General features: G+C 47.7%; 1 protein-coding gene across 1 annotated transcript in view; it reads left to right on the plus strand.

The window, feature by feature from the left end:
* The first annotated feature begins 1969 nt into the window (after nt 1-1969).
* PPP1R9B (protein phosphatase 1 regulatory subunit 9B) overlaps nt 1970-15834 on the plus strand; it is an 83944-nt gene continuing 70079 nt past the window's right edge. The window contains exon 1 of the mRNA XM_061588131.1: nt 1970-4110. Coding sequence (XP_061444115.1) covers nt 2698-4110 — 1413 coding nt within the window. The 5' untranslated portion in view covers nt 1970-2697. The remainder of the gene's footprint in view (nt 4111-15834) is intronic.

The following is a 15834-nucleotide window of genomic DNA, read 5'->3' on the forward strand; positions in this document are numbered from 1 at the left end:
TCACAAATCCAACCCCCAAGTCTCCCTAATTTTAGCCAAGTTGTACCACCCACCCCCCCATTTTTTTAAACTCACTAAGGGAAGTGTCACCCTGGGTTCCTTCCGAGAGGAAGGGTGGAATAGAAATTTAATAAATAAATAAACATAAATAAAAGGTAAAGGGTGCAAAGCCCTTTAGCCCCCTGTAATTCAAGCACTAGTATCAGCTCATCATGAAGATGTATGCCTGACATGGAGTTTACCTCCTTTCTGCCATAAGCTGTCTATGGCCCACTTCGCAGGGTTGTTGATTGCAAAAGAATGACCAAAAGGCTGAGAAATAGTTGTGTGAAAGTATTGCTATTCCAAAATGTCAATAATGGATTGTTCATGATAAAATTTACTTGAAAACTGGGACGTGGACCAGTCTTCCATCAGCTCAGTTTGTCACTGAACAAACAAATGTAATCAGCTACAGCTGCTTAGTAGAATATATAGCAAACTAGGGTGGAGGAGCCTTTGATTTCAGGTCCTATGGAGATGTGTCAAATGGAATCTAAAGATTCATTTTCAGTAATTAGAATGGTGGTTTTATGAATCCAGGTCTTGCATTGTTTGTTTGTTTATTATTAAACTTATATCCTGCCCTTCCTCCCAGAAGGAGCCCAGGGCAGCAAACAAAAAATAAAACACTAAAGACATCATAAAACATCTCAAAAACAAAGCATCTTAAAAACATTTTAAAAATAAAACATTTTAAAAACATATTTTTAAAAACAAATCTTTAAAGCATCTTACAAAGCAATTCCAAAAGAGACACAAACTGGGATAAGGTATCTACTTAAAAGGCTTGTTGAAAGGGGAAGGTCTTCAGTAGGCACCAAAAAGATAACCGAGATGGCACCTGTCTAGTATTTAAGGAGAAGGAATTCCAAAGGGTAGGTGCCACTACACTAAAGGTCCACTTCCTATGTTGTGCAAGACAGACCTCCTGATAAGATAGTATCTGCAGAAGGTCCTCACCTGAAGAGTGCAGTGATCGACTGGGTATATAAAGGATAAGATGGTCTTTCAGGTATCCTAGTCCAGAGCTGCAAAGGTCTTTGTACACCAAAACCAGCACCTCGAGCTTGGCTCTGCAGATAATGGGCAGCCAGTGCAATTCTTTCAGCAGCTGAGTAACATGCTAGGGATACCCTGCCCCAGTGAGCAGTGGTGTTGCTGCATTTTGCATCAGCTGCAGCTTCGGGACCAACCTCAGGGGCAACCCCACATAGAGCGTATTACAGTCATCCAGCCTGGAGGCAATCAAATCATTTTCATCATCTCTGAATGGCCTTATATATTTTGAGTGCATATTGGAGCATCCAGTTAAGAAGCTGCATGTATTTACCCCAGGAATCCTTTGCAATAATACAAAACCGCACAGGTAAAATGTGTTGGTCCATTAGAAGAAGGAAAATCCAGAGTCAGCCAATACCTCTGTATAAGGGACAACCAAAACATCACCAAACATTAGCGAGCCAGCTCTCTTGAGTTCTCCAGCTTGCTCCTGATTTTCTGACATTTGCAGTTGCCCAAATAAAGGTCTCGCTCTGCTGTGGTTTTGGCAAGCCTGCGAAGATCCCGAGGCGCCCCGCTCCTCTCCGCCGGATCTGAGCCCCCAACAATCCTAGGTGGCCTTTGCCATCGATCTCGGGTTTGCGCTTCTTCAGTGGCGCAGGGGGTGGCAAATATCCCTCGGACCGTGGTCGATCCTATTTTAGATCAAGGGAGAAGGGGGCGGTTTTGTTTTGCTTTCACCAAAAAGGCGCAGAGAAGGCGTGCAAAAGCCGCCGACACGCGGAAGGGGTTGGATTACATTGTTGGACATTATTTTTTAATAATTCATCGGCCAGGGACAGAAAGGGGAGGGCCGCGGTCTCCTCGCCTCCCTCCCTCCCTTTTGCAATTGGGTTGATGAGTTCAGTGGGCTTTTCTCTCCCTTTCCATCCTGGGAAGGCGGAAGGCGGCGTGTCGGGAGGAGGGGGGAGGCGAAAGGAGGAAGAGGAACGTGTCGCTCGCTGCCTTTCGGCTTCCTTTCGGCTTCCTTTCCTGCCACCGCAGAAAAAGGGGGTGGAGAAGAACAGAGAGCTCTCTCTAAGACCCAGCGGGAATTTCCCTTCATTTCCCCCACCCCTTCTCCCTCTCTCTCTCTCTCTCTCCCCCACACACACACTTTTTTTTTTTAGGAGCGACAGGCTGTGCAGTTTGCAGAAAGCGTTAGGTCTCCATCATCGGGCTGCAAGAAACAGACAGCGAGAGAGCAAAGCGCGAACGCGACCAGGAGAGGAAGAGCAGAAAGCAAGAGGAGGAGGAGGGAAGGGATGAAGGGGAGGCGTATCACGTCCGACCAGACGGCCGGAGCGGGCCTGTGCTAATCCCAGCCAAGCCCTTTGGACGGATCTGTCTCCTAACCTTTGGTAAGAAGCCTCTTCGTGGGCCCTTCTCTCCTCCGTCCCCCCGGACCACATTTTCCTGACACAATGAACCCCGTGTTGTAGAAGGGACAGCGTGCATGAGCTCTTTTCCCTCCCCCCACTCGTGTTTCTCGCGATGTGAATCCGCTGCAGCTCGTCGCGGTAGAGGCAGCTGGAGGGGGGTGTCTGGGAGGAAAAGGCAGACAGGACGAAGCGTGGGGCTATGTGGTGTCAGCGACACCAGAAGATTCGCTGAACCATGATGAAGACTGAGCCCCAGAATAGTCCTGGCGGCAGCGGCAGTAACAGCGGCAACGGCAGTGGAGGGAGCCTGAGGAGTGCCTCGCCTCACCGGAACGCCTACGAAGCCGGCATCCAAGCCTTGAAAGCCACAAAGGATGCCCTTGGCAACTCGGACAGCGAGGAGGCCAAGAAAGCCCGGAACAAGAAGTATGGCTCTAACGTCCATCGGATCAAGAACATGTTTCTGCAGATGGGGACGGCGGGGCCTGCCGGCGAGGGGACGGTCGACCTGGCCAAGATGAAGGAGAAGCCCGTCCGGTTGTCCTTGCCCCGGGCCAGCAGTCTAAACGAGAATGTAGACCACAGTGCATTGTTGAAGCTGGGCACCAGCGTGTCCGAGAGGGTGAGCCGCTTCGATTCCAAGACGGACAAGCCGCTCTCCAAGCTCCAGGAGACGCGGAAGATCTTTGAGAGGAGCCTCCAGGAGAAGGAGACGACCAACAAGCTCCTCCTGAGGAAGGAGAGGGCTGGCTTTCAGGACAGGAAGCTGGACGTGGTGGTGAGATTCAACGGGAGCACAGAGTCTTTGGACAAGCTGGACACGGAGGCTGTGTCGCCCACCGTCAGCCAGCTCAGCGCTGTCTTCGAGAAGGCCGACCTGAGGAACAACCTCCACAAAGCCCCGGTCAAAGTCGGGCCCCTGAACTCCAAGATTGTCAGCAAGAGGTCCAGGGTTTTCCTTCAGGCTCCAGAAGGGGCCAAAGTGGAAGGAAAGAGTAGCGATGGGCCTGCTCTCCAGGTGAGAGGCAGGCTGCCAGAGGCTGACAAAAGCCAAGGCAAACTTCCTGCCGGTGGACTGGGAGCAGGGAAGCCAGGGGAAAAGGACATTAACGCGGGCCTACGTCCTCAGAAGGTCCAAGAGGTGCGCAAGATCAAGCCCGTGGAAGTGGAGGAGAGCGGGGACTCTGAGCAGGAGTTTGAGGCGGCTGAGGTGGCGGTGGCGGCAGCAATAGCGGAGGAGCACAGCAAGGCCTCCAAGGGGTCTGAAGCCAACAGGGCCGAGGTGATCCAGGCTGAGGTAACGGTACACGCGGCCTTAGAAAATGGCAGGCTGGGTGGCGAGAGGCACCTCGAGATTCCAGACCCGTTGGCAGACACGTACTGTGAGGAAGTGGCCAAGGCTGAGGGGCCAGAGGAAAATGACCTGTGTGATGAGTCCAAGAAAGAGGATTTCTCTGAGGCTGACCTTGTGGACATTAGTGCCTACAGTGGGCTGGGGGAGGATTCGGGAGGGAGCGGGCTGGATGAAGATGAGGATAACGATGGACTATATGCACCGGAATCCAGCTGCATGGAGATCCCCGGGCTTTCGGAAGAGGAAGAGGCTGCCCCCAGCCGCAAGATCCACTTCAGCACAGCCCCCATCCAGGTAGGCCTGTAGATTAAATGTCCTTTGCAGCAGTAACTGGGCCTCCGGAGGATCAGTTCTTGTTGGATCCAGGAATAGAGTTGGCTACTGGGGGTTGTCGGCAGGGGCAATGAGAATTCCAAGCCAGAATCTTAACCATGCACCCTCTGCATTTGACCTGGTTCTCACAAACAGCAGATGGGATGGCAAACCTGTGTCTTGATTGTGCTGCTTCAAAGACCGCAAATACAGTTCACTTGGTGGAATGCTCCTTCATCCAAAACATTTCCTCCTTACAACAAATAAATAAATAAATACAGTTCCCTGCACATAGAAAACTAACACATCAGGGAGAAGGTTTGAGATCTCACCTTCTTCCTGATGTGCTGGATTTCTGTATGTAAGGAAAGGTGTTTGTGTGTGTGTGTGTGTGTGTGTGTGTAGCTGCATTCAGTCATATAAGCCTCCACCTGCCATCTAAAAGTAAAGGTGTCCCCGCACCTATAGTGCGAGTCGTTTCCGACTCTTAGGGTGACATCTTGCGACATTTACTAGGCAGACCATATATATGGGGTGGGATTGCCAGTTCCTTTCCCGGCCTTTCTTCACCCCTCAGCATATGCCAGGTACTCATTTTACCGACCACGGATGGATGGAAGGCTGAGTGGACCTCGATCCCTTTTACCGGAGATTTGATTTCCTCCTTCTGTTGGAATCGAACTCCGGCTGTGAGCAGAGCTTCGGCTGCGTTACCACTGCTTACCATCACCTGCCATCTAGAATGTCACAATCATGAAATAGGTCCCCCTCTCCCTGTTTATGAGAAACAGGCCTAGGTTTCCTAGTTGAAGATGGGCTTTCCCCCAACACCCTCCTCAATATGATTTCCAAATAAAAGGCCTTGATTTTGAAAAGCCAGTGGCAAATGTTTACCAATGGGACTTAAGAGGACTACAGACTAACAGGAAAGGAATTGTGTGTTCCTTTTGTTGCATTTTTTATTTTATTTTTAACTTTTGGACTACGAAAAATGTACCTGCTGAAGGGAAGAAAAAGAGAGCAAAGCAAAGCTCTCCCACACTAAAGGCTAGTGGAAGGGGGCTCACGGCTGCTTTTAATGGAACTGGTCTCTGACTGAGGCTGGGAATGGAACTGGAGAATCAAAGGGATTCGAGAATATTTCTGCAAAGGTGCTGTTCAGGAGCATTAGACCAGACAACATCATGGTTGACAGTTCCGGGGTTTTGGAGCTACCGCCTCCCCTCCATTCCATTTCCAGGAGTGTGGGGAGGGAGTTGGGAAGGGGTGGGATTGAAAGAGACCATTCCCTAGCCTGACAATTCAACAGACAGGGAAATGCTGATGAGGTGACTCAATTTCACAAGGGGGGGGGAGAGAGAGAGAGAGAGAGAAACCGTTCTCTATCCCTCACTTTTTTTCTTTCAAAAGCATCGCTTTTATGAAGTGCTAGGGGTGAGGGAGGGATTATTAATGAACCCATTTATGTCTGGCTGCTGGTAGTAAAGGGAATAACACATTGGATGTGAAATCTTAGTTTCTCACACTCCATCCCACCTCCTTGGCTGGGAGCTGCATGCTTTTGGAAGAAGAGGAAGAATGAGAGAGAGACAGAGAGAGAGAGGATGTCTGTGACACAAATTAAAGGAGATGCTCTGTCGCCATCTGTTCCTTTCCAGACTTCCCCCCCTTCTCACCTTATGCCTTCTTAGAGTCTCTTATCAATTGGCTACCTTTCCCCCTTAACACCTTGCAAGGATTAAAGGCATCCTGGGCATAATTCCCAAAGAGTTAGTTGGGTTTCATTGTCTGTTAAGGGTCCAGTTTGCTAAGGTGAGAGGATCTGGAAACTGGAGGGCTCTCTGTCTTTCCCCAATGAAACAGCAACAGGAAAGGGGAAGGAAAGGGCACCTCTCCTGTTCTGCTGGGGATTAGGGCCCACAGAGGAAATAGTAATGCTGGTAATAAATGTCAGAGCCTTGTCCAGGGGCGGGGCTAAGCAAGGCAAATCGGGACCCCGGGCAGCTCCCAGTGAGCCTCGCTAGCTGAGCTTGGGAAGATGTTGTCTTAGCAAAAGCTTAAAGAATCATCTGAAGCCTTAAAAAGGCCAGGAGGGCTTGACTCTCCAGTGACTCTGCCCCTCTGGGAATGCTGTTGGCAATAGTTAAAGGCCCTGTAGTCTATCCTGCAGTCACAGGAGAGGCTGGATGGGAATCATCTTCGGACTCTGAATATGATGGAAGAGCCATATCTTCAAGCCACAGCAGTGTTGAACGGGTGCTGCTGAAGGCTTCCACTCAAGTGGGACGACTGGTGCATCATCTGAAGGAGTCATCCTCAGGCCAGCACTGGGACCCTGAGGCCGGAGGACATGGCAGCTCTCCAGCCAGCCAAGTAGATGCCCATATGGTCATAGACTTGAATGGAAGCCAGGTATCAAGCATTCCAACCTTGTCAGGTTCCAAGGTAGGATTCAGCACATGCGATTAACCCGCATGCCCACTAGCAGCCACTCTGACCAGTGTAGTGGTTAGAGGGTTGGATTTAAGTCAGGGAGACCCAGTTTGAAAACCTTGCTCAGCCACAAAGCCTATGGGTGACCTTGGGTCTATCACTATCTCTCAGCCTAACCCGCCCCGCTAGGTTTTTATGAAGATAAAGTGGAGGAGGAAAACAGGCCGTCTTGAGTTTTTTTGGAGGAAGCTTAGGATGCAAATACAATATGTACCGAGGTACTGTAGGTTAGAACCTGGGAACATGGGTTAAAGTCCCACTGGCAGATGGCAGGAGTTAAAAAGATGCCCCATACCAAGAGCAAACCGGAATGGGAGGGGGCTTTCCATAAGCTTCTGCTTGGCCATTATGGGAACAGAATGGTGGATTAGATAGGCCAGAAGTGGGGAAGCTTTGGCCCTCAAGATGTTGCTGAACTACGACTCCCACCATCCCTGGTCATTGACCATGCTTATCAGGGTTGGTGGGAACTGTAGTTCAGCAACGCTATGAGGGCCAAAGGTTCCCCATTCCTGAGATAGACCTTTGATCTGATCCAGCAAGGCTCTTATGTTCTTTAGGTTTTTTGGCACAGTTCTAACATCCTGGCACCAAGTCATGGCAAACTTGACAGCTCCCCAGAGGAAGAGGCAGCATTGCTCTCTGGGGAGTTCAGATCCTAGGAGCTAGTCTTGTCCTGAGCTAACAAAATACATAAACTTCTAGGCTCAAGGGCCAGATTTTAAGAGGTGGGATTCTAAAACCACTCCTTGATCATCACTGCCAAACTATGGGCCACCACACTTTACATATGAGTTGTCCTGGTGTCTGTGTGCGTGGAGAGGATGGCTGAGTGGCAGGCTCCCCAAGAGAACAAATATATCTAGTTTTGCCAGATGCCAAAACAACAAGAAGACTCAACGTTTATCAGGGATATAAAATGGGCAACCCTAATTTTTCTTTAGGACGTTGGTGGGGCCAGCCCTGCCATTAGGCAGAATGAGGCAGTCACCTCAGACAAGCTGATTTTGGGCTGTAGTAAAAGGTCAGCAAATTGTTCCTTTTTCAAGTATTATGGTATTTTTATTCCTCATGAGCTACACATGTGGGATATTCTGACTTAGGTAGCAAAATAAATTGGCAGCCTGGGGTACTGCGCCCTTTGTCTTCTTGGAGGTGGGAGCAACATTTGCTGTTCCACCTCAGGCAGTGAAATGTCTTGGGCTGGCTCTAGGCATGGAGGGCTGCCACGGAAAGTGACAGGATTGCTTGGCAGGTCTTTTGTGCTTGTGAAATTCTTTTTAGGGAGACTCTGTGGGTGTATGTCGTGCCCCGCGTAAGGCATAACATTTGCCATATGTGAAGCTTGGAAGGAATCCTTCCCCAAAGCCACATTTGTCAGTTACCCTGGAGGTTGGGCTCGTTTTGCCTTCTCCTGCTTTCTGGGGTTGCCTGGATATGTCTGATCTGCTGGTACCTTGTCCATTGTTGGTCTCTGCTTATAGGCTGATCCTTCAGTGCAGAGGGTGGGAGCCGTATTCAGCCCAAGGGCCGCATTTCCTTCTAATAAACCTTCCAAGGGCCACATGTCAGTGGGTGAGGTCAGAGGCAAAAATAGGTGGGGCAATGAATGCAAGTGTTACCTTTGTCGAGTAGGCTAGTTCCAGCACACACTCACCCACCCCTCTCTATCTCCATCCAGACAAGCAAGAAGCATGATCAGAGTTCAAGGGCACATTCCAGCCAGGGGAAAGCACTCGAGGTGTGAAGCAGGGCCAGTGAGGGGTGAGGCCTGGGGGAGAATCCTGACATCCAGATAGAAAGGCAGTGGAGGCCTACATTTGGGGCCTAGGGTTCCCCACCCTGGCGTTAGTGGATGAGAAGGTTTGGTTTGTGGAGAATCCTACCTTGGAAGTAAAAGTGCATGGTCCTAGCCTGTATGATCCTAAGAAACTCTCTGCCTTACTCCCTCCTCCTCTAAACCACAGGGCAGGGATGGAGAACCTGAGCTCCTCCAAATGTTGTAGGGACTACACTTCCTATAATGCCTGGCCATTGGCCACGGTGGCCGAGGCTGATGGGAGTTGGAGTCCGATGACATCTGGCAGGCCACAAGCCTTAGGTGTTGTGTCAGGATGCCAGTGAGTGCTACTAAAACTGGGCTGTGCACACCTCACACATCAAACTGTGGGTACAATAAGCAGTGGGGGAGAAAAGAGATTTCAGAACAAGGGTGCTCAGCTTGGGCTTAGGGCGCGTGTGAAATGTGCAGCTCATTGAACGGAGTCCCATAAAGAAGAGCCAGAGTCTGGCCAGGGAAATGATGATGCCTTCCAGGCTCCCTTTGCAAGCTATTAGCTAACCGTTGTTGAAAATCAATTCCAGCCTGTATGGACTTAAGCTGGAAAGGATGGAGTCACTGGCTGGAGGACTTGCCATCAACATTAGATGGACATCAGGGATTGTAAGCACAAAAATCAGTGGCTGGCTTAAGAATGTGAAGGAGATCCGTACTGAATTTTTTTAGTCCAGCGTCTTTTTTTGCCAACAGTGGACAGTCAAATGCTTCTGGGAAGCACACACAAACAGGGCACGAAGGCAACAACCCTTCCCTATGTTCTGAGCATCTGGGATGCCAAGGTACACTATCCCTGCACATGGAGGATAGCTGTAGATAAAGCTAAGCTCTATGAATTTGTCGAATCCTCCTTTAACGCTACCTAAGACAGTGGCTATCTCTAGGGATGCGATCCCTTGGCTGGTACCGGTTTGAAAGCATTCTGCGACCTAACAGGCCAGTGTTGATTCAAGTTCATTCTTTGCCTGCTAGCTGCTGCTTTTACCGATCCATTTTTCCCTTGAAAAAATATTGATATTAATATTGATATTTTAAAGGAAATATAGATAATTTTAAAGGAGATCTTTTGAAAGGAAATACTGATAAATGAAAGAAAGATATTATGTGAAAGAAAAATTATCATTCTTAATATCAATATTGTAGATTTTAAAAATCTGTTTTCAAAAATAGCTGCAGAAAATTGCTACGTAAATATCCAATGTGCAACAATAGAGAATAAGCAAATTAATGGAAAATATGGCAGGAAATCCAAATTGGGTGGAATTCTAGCACATCCCTAGTTATCATCACATCCTTTTGGCTGTGAGTTCCGTACATGAATTAAATTCTGAAAGGAGAGGTGCAGTAGCTCAGGTCTGCCTCCAATCCTGGTTTTGTGGGAAAGAGCTAGCTGTTGTTTGCTATGGATGAGGGAAGGTCCACATGTGGCAAAGATGCTTCCTTCTAGACCCTCTTATTTAAGCTGGCCTATCAGGTGGGTCTCTGGTGCAAGTGAACTATGTAATAATCATGAGCTCTGTTTGAGGACCAACTCATGTTCTTGCTGTCATTTGTACACTCCCAGTAGCTGCCTGTATATTGGCAGGGCTAGCTTGGAGAGCTCTGCTGGCAATGGTTTAGATGTAGGTTTATTAAATGTATATATCGCTTCTCACTTAAAAAATCCCAGTGTGATTTGCAACCAAGTTTTTAAAAAAATTACAGTGGGAGAGGCAGTATGCAGCTAAATAGATTTTCTAGTGCAAGGACTTTGGACTGTGCAAGGGAAATGTCTCCTCCCTCTCTTCTCCCACACAACCCCGTGTCCTCCTAAATCTATTTTTGGGGTTCCCAAAATTCTCCAGTGCAGATTTGGGGAGGGGGTGGGGGCGCATGGAGAGAGGAGAGGGAGGGGAAGTTCCATTCCTCAAGTGGAAATTCAAGTGCTAGCGGATCTACTTTGTTGTATACCGCCCATTGATAAAAATCACACAAACACATTAAAAACAGATTTAACAATGCAATGTCATATCATTGGTGCTGCCCAAGCACCTGAGAAAATAAAAACATCTTTCCCTGGCACTGAAACAATGACGTGGCTGGCACCAGGCAGACCTCCTTGGGGAGAACATTCTGTAAACGAGGAGCCACTACAGAGAGGGCCCATTCTCTCGCCACCACCCTCTGGTCCTCCTTTGAGGTGGCATGCAAATGATGATCTTAGGGTTCGGGCAGGCTCATATAGAGAAAAGCAGCTCTTTAGTTACAGTCCCAAGCAACTCCTGGTTGGTTTTTTTTGTAACAACAACAAAAGCAACAATGGAGGGAACAGATAGCATGGTACAAGTTGCTTTCCAATCACACACAATACTCTGCTACCACCACCACCACCCTAGTCACAAGTGTCACCAAGGAGGGAGGAGACAGACCTCCAGGGAGTGTAATGCCAGCAATGGCACCACACCAGAGAAGATCACAATAGCAAAGGGCAGTAGCAACTAACACCGTTAGCCAATGAAAGGTTATTTAATTTAGTCAACTGAATCCAGAGTTTGTGGTTAGGTGGAATATTTCTTCTTTATGTCATATATTGCATAACATTTCATTTTTAATATTTTCTTTTTCATCATATGTGGGATGACAGTGCAATCTCATAGGAACAGTATACTAGAGCCAAAATCACTTTCAAAGTTGAAACAAGCTCAAGGCTGATCAGTATTATAGAAGATTTCAGCATAGGAGATGAGTTGGCATTGATTCTAGCTGAGGGCTATCAACTAAAGTTGCTCATAGTGATTGTTCCTAGTAGGAAGCCCATCTTAGTTTTCACCCTGAAAGGGAAATGGCCTTTTAGGAGGCATCTTTAAATATCTTTTATTACTTTTATGGCAGAAGGAAAGAGGAAGCTAGCATGCCTGTGTGCGCGCATGAGGTCTGCCTAGTGGTATGCCCTTTCGTCAACCCCACTGATCAGTGGGAGGTACTTTAGTCTCTGATTAAAGCTTTGGTTGAAGAGTATACTGATTAAATCAATTAAAGTTCACAGCCCTATGCTAACATATCATCAGTCCTTACCATGAAAGTTCTGACTGGTGCTCTGGTTTGTTTCAGAATTTATTTATTTTTGCAACTAGTTGAGCTCTTGTCACTGAAATCATGTCTGGAGCAGAGTCTTGGCTCAGATTAAGGCCTAGCAAAAATCATCCATTCCTGTTGTTTATTTATTTATTTATTTTAAAATCTCCATTTATGAAGCTCACTCAGAGCATGGTTCCTCTCTTCTTTACCCTCATGACAATCCTCTGAGGTAAGTGAGGCTGAAAGAAAGAGAGAGAGACTGGGCAAAGGTTACCCAGAGACTTCATGGATGAGCTGGTATTTAATCCCCAGCCTCCCTGTACTATAATGATCACTACATTTGTTTATATTATTTTATTATTACAACTATATCCCATCTTTACTCCAAGGAGCTCAAGATGGTATACATGGTTCTTCTCCTTCTTTGTTTTATCCTCATAACAACCCTATGAGGTAGGTTAGGCTGAGAGACAATGACTGGCCCAAAGTCACCCTGTGAGCTTCATGACTGAGAGGGGATTTGAACCCTGGACTCCCAGATCCTAGTCCAGCATTCTAACCACTATGCTATACTGGCTCTGTATCACACTGTGGCTCTCTTAACTGCCTAAAGCAGGGGTTGGCAATCTGGGGTTTGGTGGCTGCATGTGGTCCTCAGCCTAATATCATGCAAGTAGCGGGGGGGGAAGGAGGTGAGAGAAGGAGAAAGAGCCCACCACTGGTATGTAGCAAATTCCCCCCACAGTCACCCCCCCAAAAAAACAGTCCATTGAGGACTGAGTATTCTCAGTGGCCACAGATTGCTGAGTATCAGTTGAGGTACGAGGAAGCAGAAAATTGGGGTGGGGAGATGGAATAGAGCATCCTGAAAAGGACGTGGTTGGCTGGAACCCTGAACAAGAGCACTGCGCACTGCAACATTTTGTTGTAGGCCCCACTTGTACAAATACAAATGTACATCTGAGTTTCAGCAGATCAGGGATTGAGGCAGCCTGATTTTTGAGAGGGGTTTGTGGAGGAATCTTGTGCAACTGGGAGTCAGAAACCTTTGCTGATCTACTGCAATCTGCCAATAGATCCCTAACCTAATTTCTGCCCACCCTGGGGTATAACTTGAACTAAAATCCACCACAGCTTAGCGCTGTTCTGGGGCCAGAGTCCCCCTCTGTTCCAGTTCTGAGGCACAGAGCAGGGCTTTAGCCATTGAGGGTCTGGGGAGTTTTCCCCACATTATTTTGTCAGCTCCAGAGGGTGGGTTATCCCTTCTGCCACGCCAGGATTTATTCTCATTATGTTTTTTTAAAAAAATGTTTAAACTTGATATGCCACTGTTTTGCACAAGGCACCTTAAAGCGTTCACAGCAAACAATAAAAATTGCAAGGTATCACAAGGTATTATTATTACATTTATATCTCACCTTTCCTCCAAGCGGATCAAGGTGATGCACACGATTCTCCCCCTCCTTAATTCATCCTCATAACAACCCTGTGAAATAGGTTACAGCATGATATGGTGACTGGTCCAGCGTCCCTCAATGAGCTTCATGGCTGGGTGGGGATTTGAACCCAGGTCTCCCAAGTCCCAGTCCAGTGCTCTAACCACCACACCAGCTTTCTATGTATTGGAGCATTGGAGCAAGGCTACCTTCACGTCCCACATCAGTGCCCCAGCTACGTTCATGGATCTTCTGCTAATTATTTAACTTTTAAAAATTTGTCACCCTACAGCAGGGGTGCATTTGACAACTGGGCCAAATGCACCCCTCCAGGCCTTTCGAACTAACCTTCAGAATTCTCTTTAGGCCACAACTTTCTCCACAGCCCACACCCCTCACTGTCCTTGCTATGTACTCTGTTTTTACGTGGCTGGAATGTGTCCTTGAACTCTGATCATGCCTCTTGCTTGTCTGAATAGAGGGTAGAGAGGGGTGTGTAGAAAGTAGCCTATTGTACAAAGGGAAAATTTACATTAGTTGATCTGTCCTCTTTTGCCTCTGGCCCTGCCCACCAATGGCATGTGGCCCCTGGAAGGTTGCCCAGAAGGGAATGTGGCCCTTGGGCTGAAAAATGTTTCCCACCCCAACCTATAGGAAAGCTATCTATCCCAGATGTGGGGAGCCTTCGTCCCTCCAGATATTGCTGGACTACCATTCCCATCAATCTTGGCCATTAATCATGGCTGCTGGGGCTGCTGGGAGTTGTAGTTGAGCTATATCTGGAGAGCCAAAGGTTCCCTACACCCGGTCTATCCCCTCTTCCCATACATATTGTCACAGATGAACTGGGCTCCCTCATAACACTGAATCAAACTGTAATTAACAAGCTAGATTCTGATAACTCTATCATTTTGTTATGACAGGCTCAATCCCCTGTCAGGCTGTCATTTAATGAGCCGGATTCCCCCATGAAACTGTGTGATGCTGTTGGTTAACAAGCTAGACTCCAATGGGATAGTTTTTCCCGTTGTATCATATACCTTCAGTTATGAAGCTGGAATGAGGTACTGTGCAAAGATGGCTCATATGCATTCAAAAACAATAGCTGAACACAGTCCTAAAGCAAACACAATCAGAGACCCAACCATGGGCATTTTCTGGCAAGGGTCAGACAACTTATATCACTTTTCTCAAGGGTTCGAACTGTGATGTAACTTCTTCGATGCGGGTATTTCAACCACTTTGGCTTTGTGTCTTTCTTACGGAATTGTCAACCCTGTTGGCCAAGAAATAGGATGATCCAGATAATAACTGAGTGGGTGCTGTGGCCTTCAGTTTTCATGCCACAGGCCTGCAATGTCCTATTCAAAGGCAATCGCACAATAACATCTAGTACTTATGTATGACTGGTGCTGTCACTTAGCATGGTAAAGCAACCTGCTTGAGGCAACACCATCCAGGGGCAGGAGGGGGGTGGGTGAAGAGATTGATGCAAGCTGAATGGTGCAGTAAGACTTTTGAAAGCCTTGCTCATCACAGGGGGTGGGGCACCACTTGAAGACAGGGATGGGAAACGTGGTCCTCCAGAGGTTGTTGGACTCCATCTCTCATCATCCCTGGTCATTGGCCATGCTGGCTGGGGCTGATCGGAGTTGGAGTCCAACAACCTCGGGGGGGCCACAGGTTCCCCATCCCTGGGCTACCATAATTGACTTCGTTGTTGTGCATAGTGTCAATTTCAAACTATTCATTTTTCACATTTTTTCAAACAATGCTGTTTAGTTTATGTGTGCCTCATCCTTCCCCACCGTGTCTGCAGCCAATCTAAAAATACATCATGGCAACATGTGGGCTGTGTCCGTCTCTCATATGTTGCCATTAAGCCAACACCTGTACTTGCAGCACACATGGTTCTGTGCTGTATTTACAGGTCTGCCAGTCCTGGTCATTAGAGGGCAGTTGCGATTCGCCATTGATGACTAAGTGAGTGACAGGTTGCAACCTTGTGCTTAGATAGGGCACTGTCCCCTTGGACGATGGACATGGACACAAGTGTGGAGAAAGGATCAACATAGGAACACAGGGAGCTGCTTTACACTGAGTCAGACCATTGGTCCATCTGGCTCAGGATTGTCTACTCTGACTGGCAGCAGCTTTCCACGGTTTCAGACAGGGGCATTCCCCAGCCCTGGCTAGAGACGCCAAGGATTGAACCTAGGACCTTTTGCATGTAAGGCAGATGCTCTAACACTGAGCTATGGTCCTTCCCTGATCTTGTTCCCTGATCAAGGACTTGTTAGTAAGGACCAGTCTGGGCAAAAAGGTTACAGATCTGGGTGTTTCAAATATCAGTCTGTCCCACCCTCAAAGTATAGCAAAAGCTGCATGTGGATGAGGAGTGCAGAATCTTAGGTTCCCATAGGGTGTTTTTCTCCTTGAATGCTGAAAGTATGCTCAGTTGGGAGAACAGCACTTGTAGAGAGCATGGCTGTGAGTAGGTCATAGGGTGGCCACTTAGATACCACCAAAAAAAGAGGAAATGCATCGCCAAAGGACACAGATTTGCATAACATTTGCATCTGCTCATGTCTACATCTAGATGCACATTTAGAAATAATAACTGTAATTTAAATAGAAATTAAATTTGTCTCACTATAGTGCCTGATCAGTCTGCTGTCCAGGTGCTAACTGCCTGATGAACAACTTCAAGGCGCCTGCTTGCTCTTAGAGTTCTAGATCTTGAACCCAGATTTGGATGGGACAGCTCTTCAAATAGGTAATGCTTTGAAATACAGGGCTGTCCAGTGCTTTCCAATAGGTAGATAGATGACGCAATCAGCAGGCAGGGTGAGGATTCTGCACTCCTCACCAATGCATCAAAAC

Source organism: Rhineura floridana, chromosome 11, assembly GCF_030035675.1.
Source record: "Rhineura floridana isolate rRhiFlo1 chromosome 11, rRhiFlo1.hap2, whole genome shotgun sequence".
Lineage (NCBI taxonomy): Eukaryota > Metazoa > Chordata > Lepidosauria > Squamata > Rhineuridae > Rhineura > Rhineura floridana.